Here is a 12,168-nt window from a genome sequence, read left to right as displayed (position 1 = left end):
GGACTAATACTTTCCATGCATCTTTGGTTTTCTTCATTCTTTTTTGCTCTGAACGAGGAGAGACATTGTTGCATCATCTAGATGGCCACTTGCAAACTTTTAAGAACCAAGTTGCTACTCACCAAAGGAGGATATAGAACAAAGTTTTTGTGTAGTATGTTATGCCAAATGAATCCTATGTCCCCTGCAACCACAGTCCCCAGCATACAGGTCAACTACCTCTGAGGGTGGTAAGCTGTGGCCAGGAAGTTATCATAACTTTGCCCCTTGTTAGCTCTATGATACATTTGGACATTCTTACAGCACATACAAAAACATATGTAAATATCTATCTTAAACTGAACTCTGGTAGCATAGTGCCTAAGGAAGGAAGATGGGGCAATCTACTCCTGTAGTGATATTGCCTCAGAAACCGAAGGAGGGGTCGCTATGAGTTGGGACCGACTCGAGGGCACATAACAACAAAAAACTTCTGAACTATAATTTGAGGTTTTCAAGGCCAAAATCAAGCAGAAGAGGATGAATCATTGTACTGGTAAAGTAACCAAGAAAATAAAGAAAGTTAATTGATTCTATTAAGAAACCAAACCAAACCCATCCCAATCATAAAAAAACTTCTTTAACCTTTCAATTTCAGCTCACAGAGGAAAATACATCAAACCTACAGGAATCAAAATAACATTATAGAGTCAAATACATTTTATAACATTTCTCATTTTTGCTCCCACTAGAAATTTTTAGATTATTCATAAGAAAATGAAAGGAAAACCAACGTTAGACCATGGAGTAAGTGAACACATCCAGCACAGTGATGATTTTACTATGGTAAACATAACTTTTATCCTTATTGTCATACTAGACCCAGCCCTTCATAATATTTCCTTCATTCATTTTGAGCCTACTAGTAAAAGCAAAGGAGCCCTAGTGGCACTATAGCTAAGTGCTATACCCAGAGGCTCCATGGGACAAAGACCTGGTAACCTGCTTCTGTAAAGATTACAGGCAAGAAAACCTTGGGGGCAGTTCTACTCTGTCTCAAGAGGTTATCGAGGAATTGAAATCAACTCAAAGGTGCTTAATGGTAGTAAAAGCAAACCCTCACAGAATTACTGATAACATCAGAGTAGATGCATGGAGTAAAAACCAAAAACCAAACCAAACTCACTGCCATCAAGTTGGATACAACTCATAGCGACCCCTCCTTGGGTTTCCAAAGTGGTATTACTACGGAAGTAGATTGCCCAACCTTCCTTCTGAGGAGTGGCTGGTGAGTTTGAACCACCAGCCTTCTGTTAGCAGTCAAATGCCTTAGGCACTACACCATCAGAGCTGTAGCTTAGGACCTAACAAGTGTCTCTACTAATATGTTAGGATTTATATATTTTGATGAAAGGTTTATAGTGGAAAAAAAAAGTACCTTTTTGGAAATAACCTAAGAATTTGTTCATTAATTCATCCATCCATCTAAAGGTCTGTCTATCTAACAAGTATTTATTAAAACTTATTATGTGTCAGAACTACTCTAGAACATGATGATAGAGACAAGTAAGTTTCCTGAACTTCTAAAATTTAAATTCTAGAAGGACAGTGATCTACTTGACAAACAAGAAAACAAATGAGATGGCATTTGAGTGGAGACAAGAGCTACTGAAATTATAAGTCATGCTAAAATCTGGGAAAACCTACAAGGTGAATAATAGTACCAGGGAGCTACACACTCATTGGAACAATCAACTATATTAAAAGGGCAGCATTTGCTCACAGATAGAGAGAGCTATGAAATCAGGAAAGGATAGGAGAGAAAGATGAAGGGAAATAGTAAACACCGGGAAGAAGTGGGAAGAGTGCTGCTACATTGTGAGGTTTACAATAAACATCACAGAACAAAATGTGTGTCAATTCTGTAAACTTTCATCCAAATCATAATTAAGAAAAAGACAGAAAAAAATAAATAAAATCTAGAAGAAAATTTTGGATAGAATACAAAGGCTCTAAGTGACTAAGGGATACTAAAAAATCTGGTTTGGCAACAATGAGTATGTGAAGGGGAATATAGTGAGAGATGAGGTTAAAGAATTAGCAGTGTGATTTAGTCCTTTATATTAAAGAAGATAAAAAGAAAGTTAAGGAAATAAGAAATGTCAAGTGGGGGACTTCTGGTAACATGGAGGAATCGGCAAACAAGCGACACAGACCCTCTTCAACAACAAGAAAAGAAAAACCAATTGACAGAGATACAGAAGCTAATCCTGGAACCCTGAGCTTTGAAAGGAACTATACAGTGGTGGATTAGGCACCAACTAGTGGAAAAACCTGAACGAAAACAGTGAGTATAGAGATGGCTGGAGCTGCAAACTGTAGGGATGGAGGAATAGGCAGACAAGCGACACAGACACTCTTCAACAAAGAAAAGAAAAACCAATTGACAGAGATACAGAAGATAATCCTGGAACTCTGAGCTTTGAAAGGAACTATACAGTGGTGGATTAGGCACCAACTAGTGGAAAAACCTGAACGAAAACAGTGCGTACAGAGTCAGCTGGAGCTGTGGACTGTCAGCTACTCTGATGAGACCAACAGCCTGAATATTTCCAAGCTGTGTTGGGACCTGAGAATTGACCTAAAGATCAGTCCCAGGCACCAAGGGCTGCAGCGACAACTGCTTGGGTGGCCTATGACTAGGAAGTGAAACAGCAAGGAGGGAGACAACCTGAGCTGTAGACTTCCTGCTGTCCAGAGGGCACAGCCATTTTGATTGTTTACACATGGCAGCCATTTTGGATATTTAAAGTGACCGAGGGTGCAGCCATTTTGAATTTTATAAGTGGTGGCCATTTTGGATATTTAAAGTGACCGAGGGCACAGCCATTTTGAATGTATACAAGTGGCAACCATTTTGGATTTTAAAGTGACAGCATTCTCATTTGGATTCCAGGGACCTAAGAACAGGCTCTGTTTGCCAGGGTCGGCAAGGACATACGAGAGGCTGACAGTGGAAAGGAGACAGGTGGTGAGTGTGTAAGTGCTGTGAACCAATGAATAGAGGAGCACAGCACAGTACCCTGCTTGCGTAGATAACACAAAAAGAAAACAAAAATCATGGGCAAGTCACTCCAACATATAATCACCAATTAAATACAAACACAAAAAACGTCACAATGCCTCAGAGACAACAGAGCATCACACTTCACACAAAGAAGCAAGATAAAGCAGGAGAAACAAGGGAGCAGGATACAGACCCAAAACACATCCCTGAGGAAGACACAGCACTGGAACTCCCTGATTAGGAATTCAAAAGAATTATATTTAGGTATCTTCAACAGATTGAGAGACAGACCAAGGAAAACACAGACAAAAACCCTAGAAGAATTTTGGAAGACAATACAAGAACAAAAGACAAAATCAATGAAAAATTAGAAATGATTCTTCATCTACAGATAGAAATCCAGAAGATTAATACTAAATTGTCAGAAATAGATAACACACTGGAAGGGCGAAGGAGTAGAATTGATGCAAGGGAAGAAAGAATTAATGAGATTGAAGACAAATACCTGAATACTTCTTTGGAAAGGGATCAATCAGAAAAAGATCAAAACAAAATGAAAAGGAATATCTACATGTCATTGGAATTCCAGAACAGGAAGAGAAAAATAAAACCACTCAGAAAATTGTCCAAGATATGTTGGAGGAGAACTTCCCTGATATGATGAAAGAGGAGAATATATCCACTCAGGAAGTCCAACAAACCCCAAACAGGATAGACCCCAAAAGAAAAACACCAAGACATATCATCATCAAACTCACCAAAACCAAAGACAAAAGAAAGAATCATGAGAGCAGCACAGGAAAAATGAAAAGCTACTTACAAGGGGCAACCAATAAGACTAAGCTGGGATTTCTCGACATAAACCATGCAGGCAAGAAGACAGTGGGATGGTATGTATTTTCAACCAAGAATTATGTACCCAGCCACATTGTCCCTCAAATATGATGGGGAAATTAGGACATTTCCAGATAAGCAGAAATTAAGGGAATTTGTTCAAACCAGACCTTACAAGAGATGCTACAGGGAGCCCTTTGGACAGAGAAGCAACAACAGCCAACAACAACTGACCATTAACACACATGATGATATAACCCAGAAACCAACCCAGCTATGGACGTATCCAAAGTAAATAAGCCTAAATGATTGTAAATAGGGAACCAGAGACACCAACCGACAAATGAGGACAACTACAAACCAAAAAGGGAAAAAAATCTGTGTCGTTACAGAACTTCTAGAAGGTAGGGAAGTCAAGACAACTACAAGATAGAATGGACTGTTCTAAACTTGGGAAGAAATCACAGGGTAACCTCAAAGAAAATGATAAACCTTCACATCAAAATAAAAAAGAGGACCAGCATAAATATTCAGCAAATACTAAAACAATAGCAATGAAGGAAGTGATAACATGATTCATAAACAAAATGAGCTCATCATAGAAAATTATATGGAACAAAGAAATCAACACAATGAAAAAGCACATGACAAAAATGACAGCAACAAATTCGTATTTGCTGATAATTACATATCTGGCAAGGGACTTATCTCTAAGATTGATGGGGAACTCTAATGCCTCAACACCAAAGGAATTAACAATCCAATTGAAAAATGGGCAGAAGACATGAATAGACACTTCACCAAGGAGGATATTCAGGTAGTCAGCTAATACATGAAAGGATGTTCACAATCATTGGCCATCAGAGAAATGTAAATCAAAACAACAATGAGATATACCATCTCACCCCAGCACTGATGGCAAGATTCAATGAGACATAAAATAACAAATGCTGATGGGGATGTGGAGAAATTGAAACTCTCATACACTGCTTGTATAACTGTGAAGTGACACAACCACTGTGGAACGCAATATGGCAATTTCTTAGGAAGTTGGAATTGGAGATACCATTTGACCCAGCAATCCCATTACTAGGTATAAATCCTAGAGAGATGAGAGCCAGGATAGGAACAGAAACATGCACGCTCATGTTCATCACAGAACTACTTACAAAATAGCAAAAAGATGGAAACAACCTACATGCCCATCAGCAGAAGAGTGGATGACCAAACTATGGTACATATACATACTGGAATGCTATGCAGCACTAAAGAATTATGTAGAGTCTGCAAAACACCATATAATATGGATGAACTTGAAGGACACTATGCTGAGTGAAATAAATCAATCACAGCAGTACAAATATAGTATTAGTTCGTTTTTTTGGGGGGGGAAAGGAAAAGGTGGTATTTTGGGGGGAGATTCTTTTTTTGTTGCCCGGGGGGGGGGGGGGGGGGGGGGGGGGGGAAAAAAAAAAAAAAAAAAAAAAAAAAAGCATTGATCCATGTCACTTTAGTTTTGTGTATTTCACTGTACATAAATTATATTTCAATGAAATGCATTTTTAAAAAAATAAAAAATAATTAAAAAAAGAAAAAGAAATATCAAGTGGTTAAAAAAAAATTCCCAAAAGATCTCTCATACTTACATTTGCAAACAGAAGCTCGGTCCATTATCCATATCAAAGAAGAACAGTACTCACAGTATGTAGGGATGCTGTATTGGGTGGCTTTAAAGATGTGACCATTGTGTTCTTCAACCTAAATATAAAAATTTAGCTGTTTATAGTAAAGGTAACACAGTAAATACTACCCTAACAGGGTCAACTAATGGGAAATACTTTAATTTCTCATTTAAGTCTTTACTGTGTACTTATTCCACAGGGAGAATTATGATATCCTGAGAAATAAAATCAAACTGTATGGTTCCTTCTCTCAAAATAGGCTTGAACCACCAACCTTTTGAATAGCAGCAGAACACTTAGCTCTTTGCTTTTATTTTCCTCTGCTTTTAAAATGAAAAAAGTGTAAAGTATTTATTCATTAGAAATTAACAATAAACATTATATGTTATCAAAAATAACATTTTTGTGAAAAATACCTCTATCTTCAAAACAAAACAAAAACATATAATGATAAGTTTGTTATTGTTGCTAGCTGTTAAGTCAATTCCAACTCATGGTGACTCCATGTGTGCAAGTACAACTACTCCATAGGGTTTTCAAGGCTGTTACCTCTTAGAAGCAGATCACCAGGAATGTCTTCTGAGGCAAAGGGGCGGCGAGGGTGGGGGGGCTGTCAAATTGCCAACCTTTTGGCTAGTAATTCAGTGCTTAACTGTTTGTACCCCTCAGGGATTTCTGATGATTAGTAAGTCAAAAAACTGGCATGGCAGAGATCTCTGATTTTCTCTAACTTCACAAAGTGGGAGGAGGATCAAGTTCAATAGCTCAAGGCTGATTCCTATGAGGCTGAGGTCAGACATGCCTCTACCCTCCAACCTTTTTACTAATTCTGACACCAACCATCTCTCCATGCACTCTCTACTTTTCTGCTGAGTTCGATTTGTTGCAATGGCCACACAGAACTCACAGACATCACACTATAATGATCTCTTTAATGTTTGACTTAAAAAAATCATGTAAAAGACATCTAGATACTCATAGCCACTTCTTCATTCAATCTATTGCAGAATGCAGGTTAAAGTATATGAAGAAAATTCAGCTTAATACAGATATGAAGTTGGAAAATGAAGGAACGTTTTTAACATTCCTTTCAGATAATGATACTTTACTAAAACTCTACAAATGGGAACTTAATGATTAATTGCAATGTGAAACCTGAAACCATCTAATAAAGTCTTCATACACTGTGACATTAAAATCCATTGTTCTGAATATATTATAATTTCAAACTTTTACCTTCAATGATACAAGTGAGAAAATAAAAAGATAAAGAACAGACTCAGAGAATATTTGCAAATATATAACTGATAAAAATCTCATATCTGGAATATATATATGAAGAACTATTACAATTCAATAGTAAGAAGATAAACAACCTAATTAAAATGGGTAAAATATTTGAATGACAATTCAAAGGTGAAAATACAAATGGCCAATAAGCACATGAGAAGATAGCCAGCATCACTAGTTATTAGGGAAAAGCAAATAAAAACCACAGTGAGAAACCACTATAATCAAAAAGACAGTAACAAATGTTGTTAAGAATGCGAATAAACTGGAACCCTCAGACACTGCTGGTGGGAATGTGAAAATGGTGCAGTCACTTTGAAAAATGGGTTGGCAACCAAAGATTATTAGTGGTTACCAGGGACAGAAGGGGGTGGGGAAAGGGGAAGCTTTTGTTTGTGGGGCATTGTGTTTACGATAATAGTGGTGGAACATTTTGGAAAAGGACAGCTATAATGGTGGCATAATATGAAAAATGTTACCAATGTCCCTGAGCTGTAAACAGGGAAGTTGTTATGTTGGCAAATGGCTTGTTGTGTATGTTTTCACCACAAAAAAAGTAAAAAAGAAAAAGATAAAACCAAGTTTTCAAAATGTCAAACAGAGGGTTACCAAATAACCCAAAAATTCCACTCCTAGATATAGCCAGGAGACCTCAAAACATATGTCTATGCATAAATCTGTACACAAATATTCAGAGCAACATTAATAAATATAGCCAAAAAGTGGTAACAACTTAAATATCTCTCAACAGATGAATGGATAAACAAAATATATATCCATATAATGAAATACTATTCAGCTTAAAAAAAAAAACCAAACTCATACATACAACATCGAAGAACCTCAAAAACATTATGCTAGGAAACCATATGCAAAAGATCACATTTTACATGATTTCATTTATATGAGATGTCCAGAATAGGCAAATCCAGCAAGAGTAGTGGATTAGTAGATTAGTGGTTCTCAGAGGCCATGGGGAAGTGAGAATGGGGAGTGACTCCCTAATGAGTATGGAGTTTCTCTTTGTGGCGATGAAGATGTTCTGGAATTAGATAGTATGGATGGTTGTACAACACTTTCAAAATACTAAAAAGTATTAAAGTGTATACTTTAAAATGCATAAAATGGTGAATTTTAATACTAAAAAAAAGCCTAGAATGTTTGTAATTCAATTGTACAAGTGATTATTTTTTGAGACAGCCATCACATACAGATTAAAAATTATTTTATCACACAGAATATTAAAATGATGTGAATTTAAGAATGTTGTTGTTGTTGTTAAGTGCCGTCGAGTCATTTCCAACTCAGCAACCCCATGCACAGCAGAACGAAACACTGCCCGATCCCGCGCCAGCCCCACAATCCCTGCTATACTTGAGCCTATCATTGCAGCCACCGTGTCAATCCATCTCGTTGAAGGCCTCCCCCTCTTTCGTCGACCCTCCACCCTACCAAGCATGACATCCTTCTCCAGGGAATGGTCCCTTCTGACAACATGACCAAAATAGGTGAGACGAAGTCTGGCCATTCTTGCTTCCAAGGAGCATTCTGGCTGTACTTCCTCCAGGACAGATCTGTTAGTTCTTTTAGCAGTCCATGGTACTTTTAGCATTCTCCACCAGCACCACAACTCAAAAGCATCAACTCTTCTTCGGTCTTCCTTATTCACTGTCCAGCTCTCACATGCATACCAGGCGATTGGAAATATCATGGCTTGTGTCAGGTGCACCTTAGTTCTCAAGGAGATATCCTTGCTCCTCAGCACTTGAAACAGTTCCTTCGCAGTTGACTTTCCCAATGCTACACATCGTCTAATGTCCTGACTGCTGCTTCCATTGGCATCAATTGTAGAACCAAGCAACATGACATCTTTGACAACCTCAATCTTCTCTCCATTTATTGTGATGCTGCTCATTGGTCCAGTTGTGAGGATTTTTGTTTTCTTTATGTTGAGATGTAATCCATACTGCAGACTGTATTCTTCAACCTTCATCAGTAGGTGCCTTAAGTCATCCTCACTTTCAGCAAGCAAAGTTGTATTGTCTGCATATCTCAGATTGTTAATGATTCTTCCTCCAATCCTGATACCACGTTTTTCTTCATATAGTCCAGCTTCTCGGATTATTTGCTCAGTATATATATTGAATAAGTTTAGAGAAAGAATACAACCCTGATGCACTCCCTTCTTGATTTTAAACCATGTAGTGTCCCCTTGTTCTGTTCGAACGACAGCCTCCTGGTCAAGGTACAGATTCCTCATGAGTACAATCAAGTGCTTGGGAATTCCCATTCTTCTTAATGTTATCCATAATTTGTCATGATCCACACAATCAAATGCCTTTGCATAGTCAATAAAACACAAGTAAACATCTTTCTGGTATTCTTTGCCTTGAGCCAAGATCCATCTGACAACAGCTATGATATCCCTTGTTCCACGTCCTCTTCTGAATCCGGCTTGAACCTCTGGAAGTTCTCTGTCAATATACTGCTGCAAACGTTTCTGAATTATCTTCAGTAAGATCTTACTTGCATGCGATATAAATGATATTGTTCTATAATTTCTACATTCTGTGGGATGACCTTTCTTTGGAATGGGCACAAATATGGATCTCTTCCAGTCAGTTGGCCAGGTAGCTGTCTTCCAAATCTCTTGGCATAACTGAGTAAGTGCCTCCACTGGGGCATCTGTTTGTTGAAATATCTCAATTGGTATGCCATCAATTCCCGGAGCCTTGTTCTTCGCCAGTTCTTTCATTTCAGCTTTGGAATTTAAGGATATAATTAGTAATGTTGATTGCTTTATCAAGGACAGTCTGAAGTGACTTTTTTTAATGTGCACATATGGTAGTAAAAATTCTGAAGATTATTAGCACAGTTTGGAGTAACTGCCTTGATCTGTGCTAAGTTGTCAGTAGTTTTGTCCATGATTGCTTTTGTGTCTACTTAATGAATAATAATGTATTATTATTAATATGAAAATAGTTACCATCTCATGAAAGAAAATAGTTATTATCTCATGAAACCCCTGAATGGGTGTCAGAAACCCCTAGAGATCACATTTCGAGAACCACTGTATTAAAGAGTTTAGATACACACAGAAAAAGTATGGAAGGGTATATATATCATTGTGATTATCTCTGCTGAGATAAAATACTCAGTTACAAATATAACATGAAATGATCAATACCTATATAAGAAGAAGTTTAAAACCTGAAGGGCACAAAAAAGAGTTGAACATATAGAAGTATTCATCATCAGAAAGATGTCAGTTCTAAGTTAATTTCTAAATTTAAGGCGATCTAAATAAAAGTACTAGATTTACTTCCTCAAACTAGACAAGAGAATTCAAAGTTCATATGGAGAAATATATAAGCAAGAAGAACCAGAAAAATTATGAAAAGAGAAGAGTAATTTGGGAAGACTAGCCCTACCAATTATTAAACATAGTAAAGATTCAGTAATTAAAATAGTGCAGTCTGTAATTATTCAGATCAACCAGTGGAACAGGATGGAAAAAGTCCAAGCAAAAAGGGGAAGTGAGGATGTTGTAAGGGTGACACCTCACAGTTGTTGTTGTTGTTACTTTGTGCTTTCGAGTCCGATCTGACTCACAGCGACCCCTCCTTGGGTTTCTGAGGCAGTATCACTATGGAAGCAGATTGCCCAACCTTCCTTCCAAGAAGTGGCTGGTGGGTTTGAACCGCCAGCCTTCTGGTTAGCAATCAAATGCCTTAGGCACTACGCTACCAGAGCTCCCATTGATAGTAAGAAAAAACTAAATGAAAACTAAATTTTAGATTTTTACAGACTGCCAAAAATCTAAAAATCTGGCGACACTGATAGGATTATCAGACACTTTCACGTATTGTTCAGAGTATAAATGATACTACTTCTATAAGGCAATGTGGCAACAGTGATCAAGACATAAACACATTTTACCCTCTGATCTAGTAATTCCATTTTTAAGAATTTATCCTATAGACACATACATACACATACAAACATACACGATTATCCATGCCATTATTTTAATAGTAGAAGACAGGAAGCAATCCAGAGGTAAAGCAAGGAATGCTGTTGTTGTGGTTAAACGCTGTGGAACTGGCTCCCACTCATGGCAACCTTGTGTAAAACCACTATGAAACACTGCTCAGTCCTGTACCATCTTCATGATTATTGGTGTGTTTGAGTCCACTGTTGTGGCTTTTGTGTTAACTGATCTCACTGAGCACTTCCCCTGTTTCCAGTGACCCTTGATTTTATCAAACATGATGTCCTTTTCTAACCATTAGTCTTTGTTGATGACCCCGTGCAAAGTAAGCAAGCCAAAGTCTTGCCATAACAGGCAGCTGTAAAACAAATTTCTACACACAGCTGTTGTATTGGGTTTTATTGCTGCTCTTACAAATTAACACAAACTCAGAGGCTTAAAACAAAACTCATTTACTATTTGTTATCTCATAACTGAGTGGGTCAGAAGTTGGGCTCAGGTCTTGTCAGGATAAAATCAAGTCAGAGGCAGCATTCCTTTGCAGAAGCTGTGTGGGACGATCTACTTCCGAGCTCAATCAGGTTGCTAGTAGAATCCAGTTCCATGTGGTTGTTGGACTGAGGTCCCTGTTTCTTTGCTGTCTGTTGGCTGGGGGCTGTTCTTTGCTTCTAGGGGACAACAGCATTCTCTAGTATATGGTCCCCTTTCTTATCTTTCAAGTCAGAGTGATGAGGTTGAAGCACCTTATCTCTCTGTATCTTATTCCTCATCTCTCTGACTCTTCTGCCTTCCTCTTGCATTTAAGGATCAATATGATTTCATATGGACTCATCTGGATAATCTGGGATAATCTATTTATACTTAGCTAAATTGATCAGCTACCTTAATTCCATCTGCAAAGTCCTTTCACAACAGTATTTAGACTGGAGTTTAACTGAACAATCAGATGAGAATCTTGGGGGAATAGTTACCATAAATAAAGAAGGATCTCCTGAATATATTATTTAATTATAAAAAGTACAGAAGAGTATTGTGGGTTTTTTTATGTTTTTATTGTATTAAAATATACATAACAAGATTCATCATTTTATCCATTTTTGAGTGTACAATTCAGTGGCATTAAGAACACTGACAATGTTTTGAAGCCATCACTACTATCCATTTGTAGATCTTTTTTTTTTTCTCTTTTTTTTATCATCCCAAACAGAAACTCTATACCCATTAAACACTACCACCCTATTAGTTGTACCTATCAGTCCCTGGCAACCTCTATTCTATTTTCTGTTTATATGATTTTGCCCATTCTAAATACTTCATATAAGTGG

At 37.5% G+C, this 12,168-nt stretch overlaps 1 protein-coding gene across 1 annotated transcript in view; it reads right to left on the bottom strand.

Annotated features, from left to right (window-relative positions):
- The window catches only part of MYO9A (myosin IXA), a 441,307-nt gene that overhangs the window by 41,049 nt on the left and 388,090 nt on the right, over positions 1 to 12,168 (bottom strand). Inside the window, exon 33 of the mRNA XM_042783070.1 lies at positions 5,527 to 5,638. Coding sequence (XP_042639004.1) covers positions 5,527 to 5,638 — 112 coding nt within the window. The remainder of the gene's footprint in view (positions 1 to 5,526; positions 5,639 to 12,168) is intronic.

This window comes from Orycteropus afer, unplaced genomic scaffold (assembly GCF_000298275.1).
Source record: "Orycteropus afer afer isolate SDZICR_OR568_19922 unplaced genomic scaffold, OryAfe1.0 scaffold00015, whole genome shotgun sequence".
NCBI classification, from domain to species: Eukaryota; Metazoa; Chordata; class Mammalia; order Tubulidentata; family Orycteropodidae; genus Orycteropus; species Orycteropus afer.
Note: the sequence above shows the minus strand (reverse complement) of the source record. Positions and strands in the feature narration are given on the sequence as shown.